This window comes from Hyperolius riggenbachi, chromosome 5 (assembly GCF_040937935.1).
Source record: "Hyperolius riggenbachi isolate aHypRig1 chromosome 5, aHypRig1.pri, whole genome shotgun sequence".
Classification (NCBI taxonomy): domain Eukaryota; kingdom Metazoa; phylum Chordata; class Amphibia; order Anura; family Hyperoliidae; genus Hyperolius; species Hyperolius riggenbachi.
This window is the reverse complement of record NC_090650.1, coordinates 89,235,873-89,256,728: the sequence shown is the minus strand read 5'-3', so window position 1 is coordinate 89,256,728 and position 20,856 is coordinate 89,235,873. Positions and strand designations below refer to the sequence as shown.

The window sequence follows — 20,856 nt, the reverse complement described above, 5'->3', positions numbered from 1 at the left end:
TGATGACTGCAGATAGTCTTGAGAAAGCCCTCCAGGCGATCGTAGGGAAGTTCTGTAATTCTAAATAAGAGTGTGACAGCGATTCTTCATGACAGTCATAGTAAATAATATAGATGAGAAGGACACAGATTGTGAAATCAGATGCTCTCCATCCTCATCCTAAGCTGCTGCGTGTGAGCTTAGCCAGGAAACAACATTTCATTCTTCAGTTCTCATGCTTTCTCAACATAAAGGTCATGTTCCTGCATCCTCACGGTGGACAAGGTTGGACATCATTCATCGTAAAATACTTTTATTGCACTATATCTACCACCTGAACTTCTCAGACTTATTTTACCATAAACTTTTAAAAGGTACTTATAGATATACTTTGAGACTTTGGTCAGCTGAAATAAGTGATCAGCTGCAAGAAAGATCTATCAGAATGAAAAGTCTTTCTCAGCAAATATCCAGTCTTCTGGGATGGACTTTTGTAAAGAGACACTGAAGCGAGAAAAAAAATTATGATATAATGAATTGGTTGTGTAGTAGAGACATAAGTCTAATATTGTTTCCAGTACAGGAAGAGTTAAGAAACTCCAATTGTTATCTATGCAAATAGCCATTGAGCTTTAAAAAAGCCCAATCTACACGATACGATTCTTTGTACGATTCGATTACGATTCTATTTACGATTCGGTTAATTCCGACATGTCCGATTGGGATTTGATTCAATTCAATTAGATTTGCCACTGCAAAACAATGGCAATTCGAATTGAATCGAATCCCAATCGGACGTGTCGGATTTAATCAGATCGTAAATAGAATCATAATCGAATCGTGCAAAGAATCAAATCGTGTAGATTGGGCTTACGACTTTCAAAGTCTCAGAGAGCTCTGACTTCTGATGGTTTTTATCTCAACTGTATTGTTTTTTTCTTTTGCAGAGAACAGTTCAGGACAGGTCAAAAGTTCACTGCCTGTTCTATAAAAACATTTAGAATGCTGAGTAGTGTGTAAATTGCAAATATTAGAGAATGATGCAATGTTATAAAAGTAAAAAAAAACACTATATAACTGAAAATACAAATATGAGAATATTATTTTTTTTGCCACCAGTGTTCTAGTAATTATTCGAGCTACACAACCAATTAATGATATCATAATTTTTTTTCACTTCAGTGTGTCTTTAAAAGAGTAAGGGCCTGTTCACACTATATGCATTCCTAGCCGTTTTCAGGGAACGCGTACTGGTACCAAAAACGCATAGAAACGGCTCCTAATGCTTTTGAATGGGCTAGTTCACATGTATGCGTATGAGACGCATACGTTTCTTATCTGCATTGCTGCACGCAGTTCTGTGCGATACGCATAGAAACGGATGCAATGAAAGTCTATGGACGCGTATCAAAAACGCGTACTATTGCGTTTTTAGCGTCCGTTTTCCTCTGCGGTTCCCATAATTCTTTTTTTTCCCCTGGGTCACGTGTTTGTGCAAAACGCAATAGAAAACGCATTCAAACGCAAGAAAAACGCATGCGTTTTTCAACTTGCGTTTCTTTGAATTTATACGCGTTCTACAAACGCAGCAAGTATGAACAGGCCCTTACTCATGTTGGGGAAAAAAGATCTAAAGCTTCTTGCAGCCCCTTGTAGCCTTATAGGTTCCCTGGCTTCCTCCCAATCCCCTCCATTTTGCCTCTGTGCCCCTCTAATAGCTCACCAACTGGCTAATGTACATGCATGGCCTTGACTTCCCGCCTCCTCAATCCCGCTTTTGTGGCCAGGCTTGTTCTGCATATGTGCAGAACACTCTGTCCATGGGAGCATGATTGATGAGGCACGGCCTGTGCATGTGCAGTAGCCTGAAACTGGAGATTTTTCTGAGGGGATCAGCAGCAGAACGGTGGAAACCGAAGGACCTGTAAGGCTATGGAAACCTGGAAGAAGCTCCAGATAGGTAAAACAGAACTTGTTCCCCCCTCAGGTTTACTTTAAGATCCGTACATATACTAGATGGTTGTCAGCAGTGGCCGTGTGCTGTCTCTGCCAAGACCACAGCGTATTTACAGCCTCCCTGAGGCATCCCAGAGAGATTCTGCATGGTTCTCTTTCCTCCTCCATAGCAACTGAACAAATTGTGAGGCAACAGTGCCTGAAGAATACTCTGTCCTGAACTGTAGCCCTTGGTATAGAGTACCAATCCCTGCAGGCAACATTCATCATGTAAATGGAGAAATTCCTTTCACAGCTGCATCACTGCATTTTATTCATCTTGTTATTATTATATGTTTGGCCAAAGTTTATTGATTAAAATGGAAACAAGAAAGATGGGTGCATATTACACCTGGAAACTTGGGCATCCCCATAGACTACAATGTAAATTGTCGCAACTATACCTGAATGACAGCGAAGAGGAGGAAGTGTCTGCGCATGGAGTTTGGTTACAATGTACCTACTTGAGGACCGCAGTGTTAAACCCCCCTAAAGACCAGGCCATTTTTAAACAAATAGGCCACTGCAGCTTTAAGGTTCGTTGCAGGGCCATCCAACTCAGCACACAAGTGATTCCCCCCGCCCTTTTCTCCCCACCAACAGAGCTCTCTGTTGGTGGGGTCTGATCGCTCCCCCCATGTTTATTTTTTTTAGTTAATATTTTTGTATTTTATTTTTAAATAAAAATGCTTATTTTTTTGTTTTTTCCCCTCTCCCTCCCTCCCCCCGTCAGCCTATCAGCGCGATTGGTTGTGATAGGCTTCAGCCTATCACAGTGGATCGCTTTTGTGCCTCTGGAGGGGACAGCCGAGTGACACGGCTGCCCCCAGTACAGTGCTGCCATAGATCGCAGCGGTGTACGGCTATAAAAGATGTCTAACAATCTCCTAGCGGCGATCGCCACTAGGAGGCTTATTCATGCGGAGATGCATGCGCATCGGCGCGCGCGATCTCCTGCAAATTCCCACCTCAAGACTTGACGCCAATTGGCATTAGGTGGTACCGGGGCTGTCGCCTTGATTACGCCCATTGGCGTTAGGCGGTCTTTAGGTAGTTTAATAGTAATGGAAATAGCAGCAATGTTTAAAACGGTGGTGAAAGTGTAGCGGCTCCAATGGAACAGTATAGGTGCACAGAGTTTGGCGAAGACAATGCAGGAGTAAAGGTGCGTACACGTGTCCAACTTTTTACCTGATTACCTGATTGTCTAAACTGGTTGTTTGAACGACTTAAAGTACAAACAACAAGTCGCTCAGACGTCCTGTACACACTGGCCAATAAAGCGGCTGTTATCCTAATTTACGTGTAGTTTAACCAACTTGATAATGGACAATAGACTGGATAGAACAATGGACTAGATTAAACCACTGATCAAATGACTGTATGTTTGAACGTTCATTAGTTGGACAAACAACCAGAAGTAATTTGTACACGTGTAGTGACCTCATGCTGGGCATACATGGAGCGTTTTGTCCTTATCAATCGAGCCGCTGATGGCTCGATTGATAATATCCGACAGGTCCGATGACCTGCCGCACAGATTCCCCCGCTCAATCCCCGCAGGCAGACAGTAGCGGGTAATCAAGTGGCTTATAAGGAGCACCGGCGGGGACGAGCGGGAATCGATCCGCGCGGGAACGCGGCGAGAGTCAATTCGGCGGCTAATCGGCCGCCAGATCGACCCGTGTATGCCCAGCATTACAGTCGTTTGAACGACAGTTGGTCCAACTGATCCGCCAAGCGGATCAGGCAAACCGTCTGTTATCAGTCGCTCAACTGCATGTACACACATCCAACTTGTCATTTAAACGACACGTCAGACGACAAGTTGCCTGAAAATCAGGATGTGTGTATGTACCTTAAGTAATTGGCCATCCGGGACTCAGCTATTATGTAGCCAAACCCAACATCAACATTGGTTAGAGCTGGAGAGAGGGGTGTTAGTAGCAAGTGGGGAGTGGTGTCAGGAGTATGTGGGGGAGTGTTAGGTGTGCATAGCGAAGGGTTAGTTAGAAAGATAAGTTAGGGAAGTTAATAGTAGAACATCAGTAAAATTACCAAAATTGTACTATCACTAATGTAGAATATTAGTAGTATTACCATACTATTGCTAACACTCAGAGTTACAGATTACCCAGCAAGCTCATGATGAACCAGAACTCCTTGGAGTGTGTAAAAGGATGATTTGCATGTTCAGCAGTGAAGCATTGTGGGAGAGACATCATATGCTCACTCCAATCTGAATAATCACAAATACCTTATGTTTTAAGAAGATGAGATTGTGTATTGGTAATACTCAGCAACCTCATTTCCTGACGGCCTATTTGTATGTATGTGACTGAAATAGAGCCAAAACAGTTTTCAGTCACAGCATTGTAACTGCCAGCAATATTCTATAATGGCTGTGAACGAGTCTAAATTGTGAAGAAGGTAAGCTAGCCAAAGCTGTGTGCAAAGCTATCATCTGCAGATCACAGCTATGTTCAGGTACACATGGGAAATAAATGTCACATGGACAATCTTTAGTTATCACTTCAAGTGAGTTTTCCTATATTTACTATACCAATATGCTGCAACAGTGCAAGAGACAAATATCTGTAAGGTCATTTTTTATCTTATTTTTTTAAATAAATCAAGTGTTATTGCAGAATGTAGTAATATTAATAACACACAAAACTGTCTGTACCGTGTTTAAATATTTAAAGTACCATTTCACTATTATTAGAAGTAATTAGAATTGTCTTTTCCTATCAGTTTCACTTAATTTCAATTTATAGCCAGATATGATTCAATAAAAATGTCAGGAAACGAGAGTTTTGCTTTGCTTGGTGCACAGGAATTGGCCTGTGGGATTAGTTGCAATGTGAAATATATTGTGTGTTGTATCTCTCTGTAGGGCATTAAACCAGAAGTCTCTATTTATGATGTTACTCTTAATCTTGTATTGTGTGAACTCTTAGCTGTGAGAGGTTAGACTTTATTAAATACTATTAACTGTATTTGGTGATGTTGCAGAGTCCCCAGTTAGTCCATATTGAGCCATAAGCACCAGTATAAAAGCCCCTTTACTGAAGAAAAAAAAAAAAAGCAACCCGAGATGAAAATAAACGGATGAGATAAACAATTATATTTATCCTCCAACTCCTAAAAATGACTTTTTTAAGTATTATTATTATTATTATTATTATTGATTTATAAAGCGCCAACATATTCCGTGGCGCTGTACAAAGTAAGAAACAAACATGGGGTACATAATACAGACAATGGTGTACACTAATATACAAGATACATAATTAGTGACAAAATACAAAAAAATATACAGTATACAGAATACAAAATACAGAAGTGGTAATGACAGTGATAAAAATAACATGATGAATAAAATGTATAATGATTTCCAAGACACAAAAGGGGGAGAGAGCCCTGCCCTTGCGAGCTTACAATCTAAAGGGAATGGGGGGGAAACAAGAGGAGGGGTAGTATACGATAAAATATATAAAGGCAGTGTGTTTTAGGATACCTAGTAGGAGTGCAATTTGGTCTTAGGACAAAGGGAAGTGGCTTAAGGTAGCGCATATGCTTGTCGGAACGAATTAGTTTTTGGAGAGAGTTTAAAAGTAACAAAGGTTGGCGAGTGACGGATGTGTTGTGGGAGGGGATTCCAGAGAAGGGGTGAAGCGCGTGCAAAATCTTGTAAGCGTGAATGTGAGGAGGAGATTCTAGAGGAGGACAACAGAAGATCGTGTGCAGATCTGAGATTGCGATTGGGTTTGTATCTGGAAATTAGTGAGGATATGTACCGGGGAGAGAGATTGTGGAGAGCTTTGTAGATTAGGGTTAGGAGTTTGAACTTGATCCTCTGGTTAATTGGCAGCCAGTGAAGAGCTTGACAGAGAGGGTCAGCAGAGGAAGATCGAGAAGAAAGATGAATGAGACGAGCAGCTGAGTTCAGTACCGACTGGAGCGGGGCCAGTTTGTTAGAAGATAGTCCACAAAGTAGTATGTTGCAGTAGTCCAGACGAGAAATTATAAGAGCATGTATTAACATTTTGGTTGTGTCTTAAGTGAGAAAGGGACGGATGCGAGATATATTTTTGAGTTGGAGATGGCAGGAGCTGGTTATGGAGTTAAGATGAGGAATAAAAGAGAGAGAAGAGTCGAATATTACCCCCAAGCACTGTGCTTTGAGAACTGAAGTTATGGGAGTGTTACTAACATTTATAGTTACTTTAGGCAGAGAGGTGGCCAGAGACGGTGGAAAAATTATTAGTTTCGTTTTACTCATATTAAGTTTTAGGAAGCGAGAGGATATGAAGAAGGATATAGCAGACAAGCAGTCAGGAACACGTTTGAGGAGGGAGTTAAGGTCTGGGTCCGAGAGGTACAGTTGCGTATAGTCTGCATACAGGTGGTATTGAAACCCGAATGAGTTGATTAAGTCACCAAGACCGTGCATGTAGATGGAAAAGAGGAGGGGACCAAGGACAGAGCCTTGAGGAACCCCGACAGACAAAGCATGAGGAGAAGAGATCTGATCTGAGTAGGAGGCTGTGAAGGACCTTCCAGAGAGGTAGGAAGATAACCATGTGAGAGCAAGGCCCTTTATTGCTACATTTGAAAGTATTTGTAAGAGTAAGGTGTGGTCGACCGTATCGAATGCTGATGACAGATCAAGAAGGATGAGTATGGAAAATTGACCTTTGGATTTAGCTGTAAGAAGGTCATTGGCCACTTTGGTAAGGGCCGTTTCCGTGGAGTGGTTGGAGCGAAAGCCAGACTGGAACTGATCAAGTAGGGAGTTAGCTGATAAATAATGGATTAATTCTGCATGTATGTGGCGTTCAATTAGTTTGGATGCAAATGGGAGAAGTGAGACTGGGCGGTAGTTGGCGAGTGTGGTAGGATCTAGAGATGGTTTTTTAAGTAGTGGTGTCACAACAGCCTTTTTGAGTGGCGACGGAAAGGTGCCAGTGGAGAGGGACAGGTTAAATAGCGATGTTAGTGCAGGCATGAGAGATGAGGATAGCTGCGGAATGAAATGGGAGGGAATAGGATCCAAAGAACAAGTGGTTAGATTAGATTTGGATATTATAGAGGAGAGAGAATGTTCAGAGAGTATCCCACTGTTTTCTTTTATATTTAAACATTTACAAAGTAGGAGAATGTTTTACGATCTCCAATCAGTGGCAGTCTGTTAAGTGTCCCAGAGTTAAAAAAAAGGACACTAATTCATGTATTTTATCTCTCCCTGCCCTCAGAATTTGGATTTTGTTAGGAAAACTTTTATGGCTGTAATTAGTGTATCAGTGATGTTTACTATATTACCGAAAAGATACCGACAAGACAGAAGCTGTCACTTTCATGCCTAGAAATTAACTCTTTCAGGCATCAAAATAAAACAAGTAAAACAGCCTGGTTATTTATATATATTGTCCTATGTATACACATGTCTATCTCATCGTGTCACATATCGCCTCTGGTACACTTTAAACCAAAAAATATAAGCATGTATTAAGTTTTAAGGGAAAAAGAAAGAACTACCATGTTGCCTCACTACTGCATACGCAAATCATTTTTTTTTTCTGTCTCCATAGATGACATAAGCCTCATACTTTTACCTTAGCTGTAAATTAGCCCCACACATTTAACTCATAACAATGGTTTTCAAGAAAATAAAATGTCTTAAATTTGGACATTTTACAAAACAGAAATCCACTAACATACTGTATAATACATTGCTGATTTAACCATGTATTTTATCTTTGTGCTTCTTTTTAAAGGAAGAGCTAGATGGAAATCTTGAATTTAAAAACATTCATTTCTTATACCCAACAAGGCCAACTGCTCCCATCCTACAAGGCCTCAGCTTTAAAGTATCTAAAGGCCAGACATTGGCGTTAGTCGGGGGCAGTGGATGTGGCAAAAGTACCTTGATTCAGATACTGGAGAGATTTTATGACCCTGTGGAAGGGCAAGTGGTAAAGTATTTAAGTTGTAACTATATATTAAACTTAAGTTAAAAAAAATGTGTGCACTGTTTACCTGTTCTGCTGTTATCATGTATTATGATTTTTTTCATCCGATCTTACCAAATCTATGTAGTAGGAGGGTAAACTTACTGAATGCATAATGTAGGCAGTTCCCTTATATCACATAGAAATGGTAAGATTGGATGAAAAGGGTTAGATCATTAGTGGCCAACTTAAAGAGAAAAAAAAATATGATATAATGAATTGGTTGTGTACTATGAATAATTACTAGAAGTTTAGCAGCAAAGAAAATATTCTCATATTTTTATTTTCAGGTATATAGTGTTTTTCCTAACATTGCATCATTCTCTAATATGTGCAGATTACACAACACTCAGCATTCAAAATGATTCTTTCAGAGCAGTCTGTGAAGTAATGACCTCTCCTCTGCCAGAGGAAAAGTAAATAGTCCAATAACACTTGAGATAATAAAAGTCAGATAACAGCCCTCTCAACGACTTTGAAAGTCGCAGAGCTTAATTGCTTTTTTGCATAGAGATAACAACTAGAGTTTCTTAACTCTTCCTGTACTAGAAACAATTAGACTGATGTATCTGATCTTAATGTTTTATTTCTTAGCTGTACTACACATACAAATCATAATATCATAATTTTTTTTCGCTTCAGTGTCTCTTTAAGAAGCTGATACATTTGGTTGAAAAGTGTATACTGATAGACATTGGACCAATCACAATTGACTACAACTGCATTTGAAAGATCCAGTCTCAGTCTGCATACAATATGAAGTCAAATTTGCATGAACTAAGCAAATCAGGGATCGTCTCTACTGGAGAACATACACAACACGATCCAGTAATGGCAAAACCGATTTTTGTAAAAAAAAAATCTCTGTTATTCAACTTCGTTGGCTAAAATCTGGATCTGTCAAACGATTTATATCAGAATGTGGCAGGGTTTATTGAAAAGTGGTTAGTTTGGATGGCCAAGCCTAAAGGGGCCCATACACCTAAAGATTTTCCCGCCGTTACACAGCAGATTCGATCACTGTGATCGAATCTGCTGTGAAATCGTTGCGCAAACGCTGACAGAACGATCGATTTCCATCTGAAATCAATTGTTCCCATCGGTCCGTCTGTGCAGAAGATTTCGCTCGATCGCCGGCGGGTCGGGAGTGCGTCGATAGCGGCATTCGAATGCCCGACGACCGACGCTAGCTGCAATACGCGTGTCCCCGCTCTCTCCGCGGTCACTTCTCCGTGCTCGGCTCCTCCAGCTTCACTGGACTTCTTGTCCCGGCAGGAAGTTTAAACAGTAGAGCGCCCTCTCCTGTTTAAACTTCCCCGGCAGGAAGTTCAGTGAAGCTGGAGGAGCCGAGCACGGAGGAGAAGACAGCGGAGACCGGGGGGACTCGCGCCAGCCGAATCAGGTAATATATTCAGGGGGCGGCGGCAGCTTCACAGATTGTGATCGGTTTCATGCTGAAATCGATTCCAAATCTGTTTGCAGTAAAGGCAGCCATACAATCCCTCTCTGATCAGATTCGATCAGAGAGGGATCTATCTGTTGCTCGGATCTGATGGCAAATCGACCAGTGTATGGCTACCTTAAGATAGAGAAGCATGAGTTTGATCAGCTGATTGATTTGTAAGACTCTGATTTGCTGGTTGTGATGACAGCAAATCAGAACCTTACAAATCTATCAGCTGATCAAACAGATTACATTCTCACATGCTTCTCCAGGAGTTCTCATAGAAAGGGCCTTCCCTAGTTGTTGGTAGAGGTTATGCCATTGCAGTCAGTTCATGTACCATCAGCGAGAATTAAAAAAAATCCTTTTTTAAAGAACCCCTGAAGTTAGTGGGATGTGGAGGCAGCCATATAGTTTTCTTTTTAAACCAGTTGCCTGACAGTCCTACTGATCTGTTTGGCTGCACTAGTGTCAGAAGGGTCACAAATCCAAAAAAGCCAGAATCAGTAGCACAGCTTAGAAAAAAAGATAGCCCTTTATTGAAACATGCAATAAAAATCACATGTCAAAAAATAGGCTTAGACGCAGCTACAGTCCGCTGTTTAGAAGTGCAGTATTTCTTTGTCATGCTGCAAGATCATAATGACATGATGGACAAACACACCACATTATATACCCCTGGTCAGGTACAAGCCATCTAATCAGGTACACTGACAAGGGGAGCAACCAAACAGCTGACACCTACAACAAAGAGGACCTGATGGAAAACTGCAGACAAAAAATAACTCACCCTGACATCATCAATGACATCACCAAGGGGGAAGGAGAGTCTAATATTCAAACTGCATGGCCAAGTACCTTCCAAATAGTCGGACCACATAGGGAACTAAAATGAGTGACCTGCAAACATCAGGACTCCACCCCATGCTGCCCGGAAGCAAAAAAAAAAGCGTGTGTACGCATACCGCCATTGCCATGACAATGCATGACGCATGTGTGCAAAAAATACGCTGACGCGTAAAATCATGTGTAGGATACGCATATACAAAGCAGTATTGCATAAAAATGTACACTACTGGGTCCAGTACACACACACACACGAGGCCCCAACCCTCACAAAATAGAAAAAAACACAAAGCACAGCTCCCGCCCACAGTTACATAAAACCAATCAGATTAAATACAAAAAGATACATTGTATTCCCTATTCAATTCACCCCTACCCAGAGTCCCCAACCGCCTAGTCCACCCCGCTTCTCGTCTAAGCAATTCTTTCTGCCTATCCCCACCTTTCTAAGATCTAGGGACACTATCTATCACTTACATTTTCAGTTGGGATATAGAACGTCTGGAGTCAACAAAATGGGAAGAAACAGCCTGTTCGTAATTATTATTACGTATAGCGGACTTGTGAGAAGAAAGACGCACCCGCAATAGTTGAGTAGTCATGCCTACATAGGTAAGACCACAGGGGCATTTAATTAAGTAAACCACATAAGAGGAGTCACAAGAATATCGGCCACATATTTTAAATTCTGTACCCAATGATGGATGTCGAAAAAGTCACCTTTAAGACTGTGACTGCATGCATAACATCGTAAACATGGGTTAGTAGCAAACTTCACTGATTCATCATGAACAGGTGTAAAACCACATTTGCCTTGTCCAATCTTATCTCTAACAGTAGGTGCCCTTTTGAAAGAAAGCAAAGGGGGTATTTAAACACCAGTGACTTGTGGAAAAGATTGCTGTAAGAGGCACCAGTGTCTCTTAACAACAGGTCCCAAGTTGATGACTGCAGGGATTGTATGCAGAGACAAGCGAGTATTGCATGCAGGAAGTGATATTTGTGTGTGTATATATATATATATATATATATATATATATGTATATATATATATATATATATATATATATATATATATATACACACACACACACACACACACACACACATACACTAAAATGTGTGTATGTATATGTGTGAGAGTATATATATATATCATGTTACAGTATACTATAAGGTTTTTTACATAGTGAGTTATCTCATCTGCAATCCAGTCTGGGATTCTTACAGTTTCTCAGCATGTGACAGGCAGCTCCCTCCGCCCTCAGCCTCACAAATAAACGAAGCACACAGAGCCTGCAGGGTGCGTGCATAACTTGTATTCATTACAACAGAGGCAGCCCATTCCTCCACGGGTCGACACAGCTTGACAAAGAAAAGAAGATTAGATATATTACAGAGACATTGCAACTAGAAAAGGCTGCAGTAATCCAGACCACATTAGAACAGGTATAGAAACTTATAGGATAGAAGAAATAAGGCTGAAAATATTGTTACAGAGTCTCTTTAAGAGTATATTCTGGATAGCCCCTCTGTCTAAATTTATCATCCATCTCATGGAGGCGTTGGTCACACAATTGTGTGGATCAGAGACAATCCTCTCAACACTGGAGAACTGCCCTGTGGGATGGATATGTTCTCTAACTGAATGGGGATGAAAGTTTGAAAATTCAAAACGAGAGTTTCTCTCTGTTGGCTTCACAAAGAGGTCGGTTGCCAAACTAGTCTCCTTGAATATAACCATGGCATCCAAAAAGGAAGTATGTGAGCAGTCAGTATGAGCTGTCAATCTAATAGGGGGACAAAGTGTCTCAAGTTTGTTGATAAATAAACTGAATTCTGAATGTGAGCCCCCCTCCACACACAAAATCCATCATGTATCGCCACCAACATAATGCATGTTGGCGGAAAAGAGCATTACGATACACGAAGGCCTCTACATAGAGGCCCATAAATAGATTTGCGTAGGAGTGGGGAACATTCGAGCCCATAGCTGTTTCTTCCCATTTCTACACATTCTATATCACAATTGAAAATGTAAGTGATAGATAGTGTCCCTAGATCTTTAAAAGGTTGGGATAGGCAGAAAGAATTGCTTAGATGAGAAATGGGGTGGACTAGGTGGTTGGGGACTCTGGGTAGGAGTGGATTGAATAGGGAATACGATTTATCTTTTTGTATAATTTAATATTGTTTGCATGTTTCAATAAAGAGCTTTTTCATAAGCAGTGCTGCTGATTGTGGCTTTTTTGTTTAAAGTGAATGGGAACCGCATTTAAAAAAAATGAGACAGATACTTACCCAAGGAGAGGGAAGGCTCTGGGTCCTATAGAGCCTTCCGGCTCCTCTCCTGGTCCCCTCGTTCCAGTGCTGGCTCGCCTGGTAGCAGTATTTGACTAAATTAGTCAAATACTGCTTTATCCGGCCGAAGGAGGCTTCAGAAGTCTTCAGGGAGCCCGAGTGCTCCTGAAGAAGGGCGGCCCTGTGCTGCGCCTGCGCAAGCACGCTCTCTTGCACGCTCACGCCTGTGCAGTATGGAGCCGCACGTCTTCGGGAGGACACGGCTCCCGAAGACTTCAAATACCCTTTCGGCGGGGAGTTGAAACGGGTGGAAGCGAGCACAGGATAGAGAGCACCGAGAGAGAAGACGGAAGGCTCTATACGACCCAGAGCTTTCCCTCTCCTTAGGTAAGTATTTGCTTCATTTTTTTTGAAATGCGGTTCCCATTCACTTTAAAAGGAAATAAATATGACAACCTTCATATCCCTCTCACTTCAGGTGTCCTTTAATCAAAGATAACTTATTGCTTTGGATGCACCAAATACTGATTTACTAACTTTTCAATACTCCTCACTATATTATGCTATGACCGAGGTGAAGGTAGCAAACTTTTACTACCTAATAATCTTTTAAAATTCCAGCCCAGGTTTACTGAATCAGTGATCTTGATTGTGAATCAGCTTTTGTCTTTTTAGCATACAGTCTGTGAATAACGTAGATTTCTGTGTCACAGCTTGCTGACGGAATGGACATTAAATCTCTTCGCCTGCAGTGGCTGAGGTCTCAGCTGGGCATCGTGTCACAGGAGCCAGTCCTCTTTGACTGCTCTATTCGTGAGAACATTCAGTATGGTGACAACAGCAGACTTGTCTCCCAGGAGCAGGTGGAAGAAGCCGCCAGAGTGGCCAATATTCATACGTTCATTAAAAGTCTTCCAGATGTAAGTAATCATTTTTCATTAGCAGGATCTTACTAACGGTGGCCACTAATGGTACAATGTTTTTCATCCAATCTTACCGTTTCTATGTAATATAAGGGTACTGCCTAAATTATGCATTCAGTCAGTTTACCCTTCTGCTACATAGATTTGGTAAAATTGGATGAAAAAGATTGGCTCATTAGTGGCCACCATAAGGCCCATGTCCATGTACTGCTCTAACACATCACAGGTTATTAGTTAGAGTGCTCAAATTTTACTTATTTTGAGTAAAATTAGGCTTCTATAGCTAAACCCATTGAAATATTGATCACGTTATGATCCTGAGGCGTAGCTAAGGTTTTCAGCGCCCAGGAACAAAGACAGTTTTTGCACCCCACTCTGGACATAATGGGCATGGCCACGCATCAGAATGTGGTCGTGGTCATGGGTGGAGTCAAATTTACAAATGCTGTTTAGCTAGCCAGATTTGCCCCCTTTCTCCCTTTAGATAGCCATATGTGCACCCTTTCCCGCTGCTTAGCTAGCCAGATTTGCCCCCTTTCTCCCTATAGTTGGCCAAATGTGCCTCCTTCCCCCATTCAGATAGCCAGATGTGCCCCCCTGTAGATAGATAGCCAGATGTACCCCCTTCCCCTTGTTTAGATAGCCAGATGTGCTTTACTATAGATAGCCAGATGTGCCCCCCTTAAGATAGCCATATGTGCCCCGCTTTTTCTGCTGCTGTTAACCCTTCTGCACTCCTCTGCAGAGGAAGGGAGAGAAGCAGGGGCACTTCGGGCAGCCAGAGAGCAGCCTCTCACGCACGTGGGGGTGCAACGACTGAATTGAGCGCCCTCATAGTGCTGCGCCGTGGGACATGTGCCCCCTTTTGCTCCCCCATAGCTATACCTCTGACGTTATCAGAAGCAAGTACAGAAAGCCATTTACAGACTCTGTGAGTGGGGATTCTGCTGCTATTTGGTCTCCAAGGAGTAGGCACATACTGACTCTCTCAGAGAATATTGCAGCTTATAGTAATAGGAGTGTGTGGTGAAAGAAGTATTCAGTGTCTGTGATCCTGACCTGATTTATTTGACATCAAATGGTCAAGGAGCTTCTACACATACTTAAACAAGCTTTGCTCCCAGCATCATTTATATATTGCTAGAAAAACAACATTTGTTTTGTGATTTGTTAGGGATATGAAACACGAGTTGGAGACAAGGGAGGGCAGCTATCGGGCGGACAGAAGCAGAGGATTGCCATTGCCCGAGCTCTTGTGCGCAAGCCTAAAGTATTACTGCTGGATGAAGCCACGTCTGCTCTTGACACTGAAAGTGAGAAGGTAATGTAGTTACAGTCTAATTATGTACCGGGATTACTTTTCAGAAGTAAGTTATATGTATTATGAGGGTTAGTTTTAGGAACATTTGCAGCCATTCACAGACCAATTTAAAGCAAACCCGAGGTGAACCTAAAGAAATGAGATACTTACATTTAAAGAGGAAAGCTTCTGGATCCTCCAGATGCTTCCCATGTCCTCCTTAAGACTACCACCACTGCTTGGGACCTTCTTGAAGTGTACGTCTCTGAGTTAGGCCATATCCACACAGTACCAAAGCCGGGTTACCAACCAGGCAACAGAAGCAGTCGCTTGGGGCCCCATTCAGAGTCAAAGGGGCCCCATCAGCTCATAATCCAGCCCTTGCAATCCTGTCAAAAGACACCGCCTGCTGCTGATAATCTTCAGAGCTGGGCTCCCCTCCTGGGTCCCCCTCCTGCTACTGTGCGTTCTGCCACAGCCCGCTCCTCCCTCCCTTCCCACAGAGAACCACAGCTGCAGCGGGCAAGAATGATAGCAGCAGATGACAAATGCCCACTCGCATACAGTATCCGTGATCCAAGCAATAGAGGTCCCGTCATTCGAAAGCCCATCTGTCTCCTCTACAGGGCCGCCACTAGCTCTGAACTGCCTGATTCTCAGATCAGACAGGAAGTAGGAAGTAGTAATAGTAGTAGTAACAGAGTGGCGGCACTCTAGAGGAGACAGATGGGCTCCAAGTTGCCGCTGCTATTCCGTGCATTGTGGAGGAAAGTGGGCTGTTACCCATAGCAACCAGTAGCGCGGCTGACTCGGTGTGTGCGGCATGTTGCTGTGCACACAGCAGCTGCACCTTTTCATTCTATTATGACATGATTGGGGGGGGGGGGAGAGTCAGTTACTTTGCTTAGGGCCCCATTTAGCCTTAATCCGGCTCTGCACAGTACCATTTATTATTATTATTATTATTATTTTTAATATATATAGCGCCAGCATATTCCTTGTCGCTTTACAAAGCACAATAAGACGACACAGAGAACATAGGTACAGCCAGAAATGTATAGCAGAGTCTCTAGCAGCACAAATATTGCAACAAAAACAGTAATCATTAGGAGGATGCTCTTGCGAGCTTACAATCTAAAGAAACATGGGAGGCGGGGAGGCAATGAGCCTTTGCCTCTGATTACATTGTGAACAGAGCAGTAAATAGGGGCTATAAAATGTTATAAGCTTGTCTGAATAAGTGTGTTTTAAGAGTGCATTTGACGATGTCCAGGTTTGGAGCATGAAGTACAGGCTGTGGAAGACAGTTCCAGATGAGGGGTGATGCTCGTGTGAAGTCTTGGATGCGAGCATGGGAGGAGGTGATCAGCTTAGAGGGCAGGAGAATTTCTTGAGAGGAGCGAAGGTTGCAGGTGGGACAGTATCTAGAGATTAGTGAGGAGGTGTATGGAGGGGACAACTTGTGAAGTGCTTTGTATGTTAGAGTCAGGAGTTTAAACTGGATCCTATGGGTAATGGGTAGCCAGTGTAGTGGAGGGAACGGCACAGTGGGGCTGCATCAGAGCAGCGGGTGGAGAGGTGAATGAGGCAGGCAGCTGAGTTTAGAAGGGATTGGAGAGATGCCAGCCTGCTCTCTTTGGTAGACCACAGAGCAGGGTGTTGCAGTAGTCTAGGTGGGAGATGATTAAGGTGTGCACAAGCATTTTAGTGGCCTCTTATGTAATTTTTTGAGCTGGAAATAGCAGGTGGTAGTTAATGAGGCAATGTGAGGTTTAAAGGAGAACTCTGAGTCAAGTATAACCCCCAAGCAGCGGGCCTTAGAGGCTGAGGTTATTGGGGTGTTGTCTACAATTATGGTTGCAATTGGTGGGTGCATAGATGGCGAAGGTGGAAAAATCACAATTTCTGTTTTACTTATGTTGAGTTTGAGAAAGTGGGAGGACATGAATGCAGAAACGGCACAAAGCCTAAATATATTTGGGTTACACAACTTGCATTCAAAACAGATGCAACAAAATGTTGGCTTCCAAAAACAAATTGCACGCAGAGTGTTTCATACTAGACTCTTCCCCCGTTTTGAGGTATCCTCGTGGAAGAGACCCTAAACTCTAGTTAACAAATACATGTGGGCCTGGGAGCAGCTGGCCATAAAATTGTGAAAGTTGAGAAAAGTTTTCACATTTTTGGGGGAAGAACAGGGAGAAATTGGCAGCGCTCCCAATTTCTCCCTGTTCCGATATAATATGAACTGTTACAGTCAAATGGTAAAATTAACACGTATTAAATTTGATAAGATAATGGCTTTGTTTGGAGTTGAAAATAATAGATGTAGAGCAGGCGAAATACAGGACTCATTGGTAAATATGGGAATATCTATGGCACGCAGGTTGATTTTAAGGACGTGGAAAAGCCAAGGATCTCCATCCCTTCATGATTGGATGGAGGAGATGTCTCTTTTTTTAGAAGATGAGAGAAGGGAGGTAGAGAATGGGTGGAACAGGATACTTCTTGGTTAACCCAGAGAGGGTGGCAAGAATAGAGGTGACGGTTGGAAAAAATGGTATGGACTCATTAAGGGTAGATGGTGGTGGGACCTGGAATGAATGAATGAATGTATGCGTGAATGTAAGGAAGAAGGAAGAGTAAAATGAATGAATAAATGAATGCGGCAGGCTGGGGGGGGGGGGGGGTTATGGGCGAGTGGGTAGTGGGAGAGGAGGAAGATAGGTTGTCTGAACAATCTGATGGTTGGGTATGTGAGAGGGTGTCTGTTGGAAGTAGAACGAATGACTGTTAGTCCTACTTAAAGAGTTTTATATTATAGAGATCAGGCATAGATATGGTTTAATAAAGTTATAGAAACTTATAAACGCAAACCATGATGCAAATCACTCCCAACATTGGCAAGGTCCTGATGAAGCCAAGTTTTACGGTTGGGTCTGGGCTAATTAACGCATGGATGGTCATCTTCAGTCCAAACGTTAAGATTAGTGAGCCGAAAATGATACTGTGGTCATTTGGCTTGTCATTCATGGGTAACTAGTGACCTAATCCAGCAAGTGATCGATAAATCCCTAATCAGAAATTGATCAAGTAGTTGAGAACGCGGTAACCCTACTGCTTAACATGTATACATTTTTTACTTCTGGACATGGTACATAACTGTGATACAATGTTATAATGTAATTTCATTACACGCAGGTTGTACAGCAAGCGCTGGATGATGCCAGGCAAGGAAGAACATGCATAGTGATTGCTCACCGCCTCACCACAGTGCAGAATGCTGATGTCATTGCGGTGATCAAGAACGGGAAGGTGGTGGAACAAGGATCCCATAATCAGCTGCTGGCTAAACAAAATGAATATTATGCCCTTATAAACTCACAGGTTTCTCAGTAACAGACCACTCTAAACAGATTTTTAATTTTTTTTTGCTGTTGCATGGCGTACATACAAAATTGTGCGTGTGTGTATGTGTGTGTGGGAGGGGGGGGGGGGGGGCATTTGGGCGCTGGGTAATACTGGTAGTAGGATATTGGTTATTTCACCTATAGTTTACTATTGTAGATTACAGATAGTAGAATATTAGTAATTTTACCGATATTCCACTATCACTTTCCATAACCTTATTCTCACACAATATACACCTAGCATTAACTACTCCTACCTACACCTAACACTAACCTCTCCTATATACAACTAGCACTAACCTCCCCTACCTACACCTAACACTATCCTTACCCTATATATGCCTTACACTAACCTCCCCTATATATGGCTAACACTAACCTCCCCCTATATACACCTAACACTAACCTCTCCTACCTACACCTAACACTATCCTTACCCTATATGTGCCTTACACTAACCTCCCCTATATATGCCTAACACTAACCTCCCCCTATATACACCTAACACTAACCTCTCCTACCTACACCTAACACTATCCTTACCCTATATGTGCCTTACACTAACCTCCCCTATATATGCCTAACACTAACCTCCCCCTATATGCACCTAACACTAACCTCTCCTACCTACACCTAACACTAACCTTACCCTATATACGCTTAGCACTAACCTCTTCTACCTGTAGTTGAAGTCTGTGTGCCTTCCACCCCTATCTCTGCTTTTATTTGGAGTTTGGGTACATTGTACTTGAACTCCATGTGCTGCAACTAGCTCCATTTTCATGATGGCCTGACCATATTTTAGCTGAGCTCTGGCCGCAGCACCCAAATTGTCACCTATGCACTGCCAATTTATATTGCAGGCTATGCCAATGCTCAAGTTTCCAGGTGTAAATTTCCCACTTCGGTCTTACATACCTTTTTGTGAGTATTTCCATCACTTCCTGTCTGTAGATGTATTATGCGAAAAATCCACATAAACATGCACAATTTTCAGCGATTAGGCCTGGCTCACACTTGTGGTAAAAAATGGTCACGGATCGGAACAGATCCTAACAAATGCGAATGGATCTAATGTTAAAGTACTCCTGACCTGGGTTCCTCTCCCCCCTCCTACTTTAATATTGTTTAATTACTGGTGCTGTGACTAGCACAAGGCACCATTCTCCTCCCTCCTGTGCCCCCTGTAGTCCCCATTCTGCTCAGTCATAATCTTCGACTGAGGCGGAACGTGGATTATGTGCAGGGAGGAAATGTCAGTTATTCCTCCCCTCTGCTCGTTTATAATTCATCACCCTCCACCTGCCGCTATAGTTCCCTTTATGATTTACTGAACAGCGCACAGTCCGCAGGGGAGCTGCTTTGTGTGTGATCGTGTAGAATTTGAGGTCGGATATCCTTCCGACCTCAAATACAACAGGATTGCTCACAGCGCAGCTCCCCTGCGCGCTGTGTGCAGTAAATCATAAGGGGAACTATAATGGCAGGTGGAGAGGGATGAATTATAAACGAGCAGAGGGGAGGAAGAACTGTCACTTCCTCCGTGCACATATTTTATGTCAGAACGGGGCCGCTGGGGGCACTGGAAGGGGAAGGATGGTGCTGTGTACTAGTCACACAGCACCTGTAATAAAACATTTTAAAATGATCGAGGACGAAGTACCAGGTCAGGAGTACTTTAACCAAAGGATCTGTTCACATGCGTCCGTTCAAACGGATCCATTCCACACGATCCGCTATTGTTCTGCCAGCATACAGTTATACTGTAAAGAATCTGTGTAGTTAATTTTTGTTTTAGTAAATAAACTTGCTTAAAGTGAACCTGAATGAATAAAAAATATTTAAAATAAACACATGATGTAACTGCAAATTAATATTACATACTTACCTTGTAAGTATGTAAGTTCTCAGAAACTCAACATTTTCTTCTAACAACTATTCCTTCCAGTTCTGACTAGACCCATGGCCGGATTTCTGGCAAGGCCACATTGGCCATGGCCTAGGGCACCAGATAAACAAGGGGCGGCCTGCAGACAGTGGGCATTATTTGCAGGGCATTATTTGCAAGTGTCCAAACAAATGAAAGGGGTCAGGATAACTGCACTATTAGTACCAGCTGGCATCTGTCTGTGCTGTGCTACAGGCAGCTGCAGTCCGTTAACCAAACGTTTGTGAACAGTGTGTGACTAGCAAAAAGCCAGACCTTGTCCAAGGACATAGCAGCAGCTGCAGGCAGTTACAGAAGGCCGGGTCTCACGCACTTGGCGTGGGGGGATGAAAGGACCAGGGGCAGCACCAGCAAATAGTACAGAATACAGAAGGCAGCCTCTCACAGTACCCATTTCTTCATTGTTGATTGGCCAGCTCTGTTACCCTGAAAACAGCAGTGGGTACAGGACTCACTTTTACGTGTTGCTGACCCCACCCAATGTCCAATTGTGAGCCACTTTTGACAATGTGTGTGTGGTGGATGGCTTCCACCACGCCCATCACCTGTAGATCGCTTGATTGACCAGTTCCCCGTGTGACGTGATTGATTCACTTCATATTGCCATGGAGACCTCGGCACTAACCGCAATAGAGGACATCAGCGGCCCAAAAATGTTTGGGTGGGTGTGTGTGTGTGTGGAGAGAGGTGGTAGGA

General features: G+C 42.6%; 1 protein-coding gene across 2 annotated transcripts in view; it reads left to right on the top strand.

Moving 5' to 3' along the window:
- Positions 1-18,275, top strand: part of LOC137518308 (ATP-dependent translocase ABCB1-like) — a 169,691-nt gene extending 151,416 nt beyond the window's left edge. For both annotated transcript variants that reach the window (XM_068235985.1, XM_068235984.1), the window contains 4 exons: positions 7,755-7,952; positions 13,293-13,499; positions 14,677-14,823; positions 18,004-18,275. In XM_068235985.1, the coding sequence (XP_068092086.1) occupies positions 7,755-7,952; positions 13,293-13,499; positions 14,677-14,823; positions 18,004-18,201 (750 nt within the window). In that variant the 3' untranslated portion in view covers positions 18,202-18,275. The remainder of the gene's footprint in view (positions 1-7,754; positions 7,953-13,292; positions 13,500-14,676; positions 14,824-18,003) is intronic.
- Positions 18,276-20,856: the final 2,581 nt, after the last annotated feature.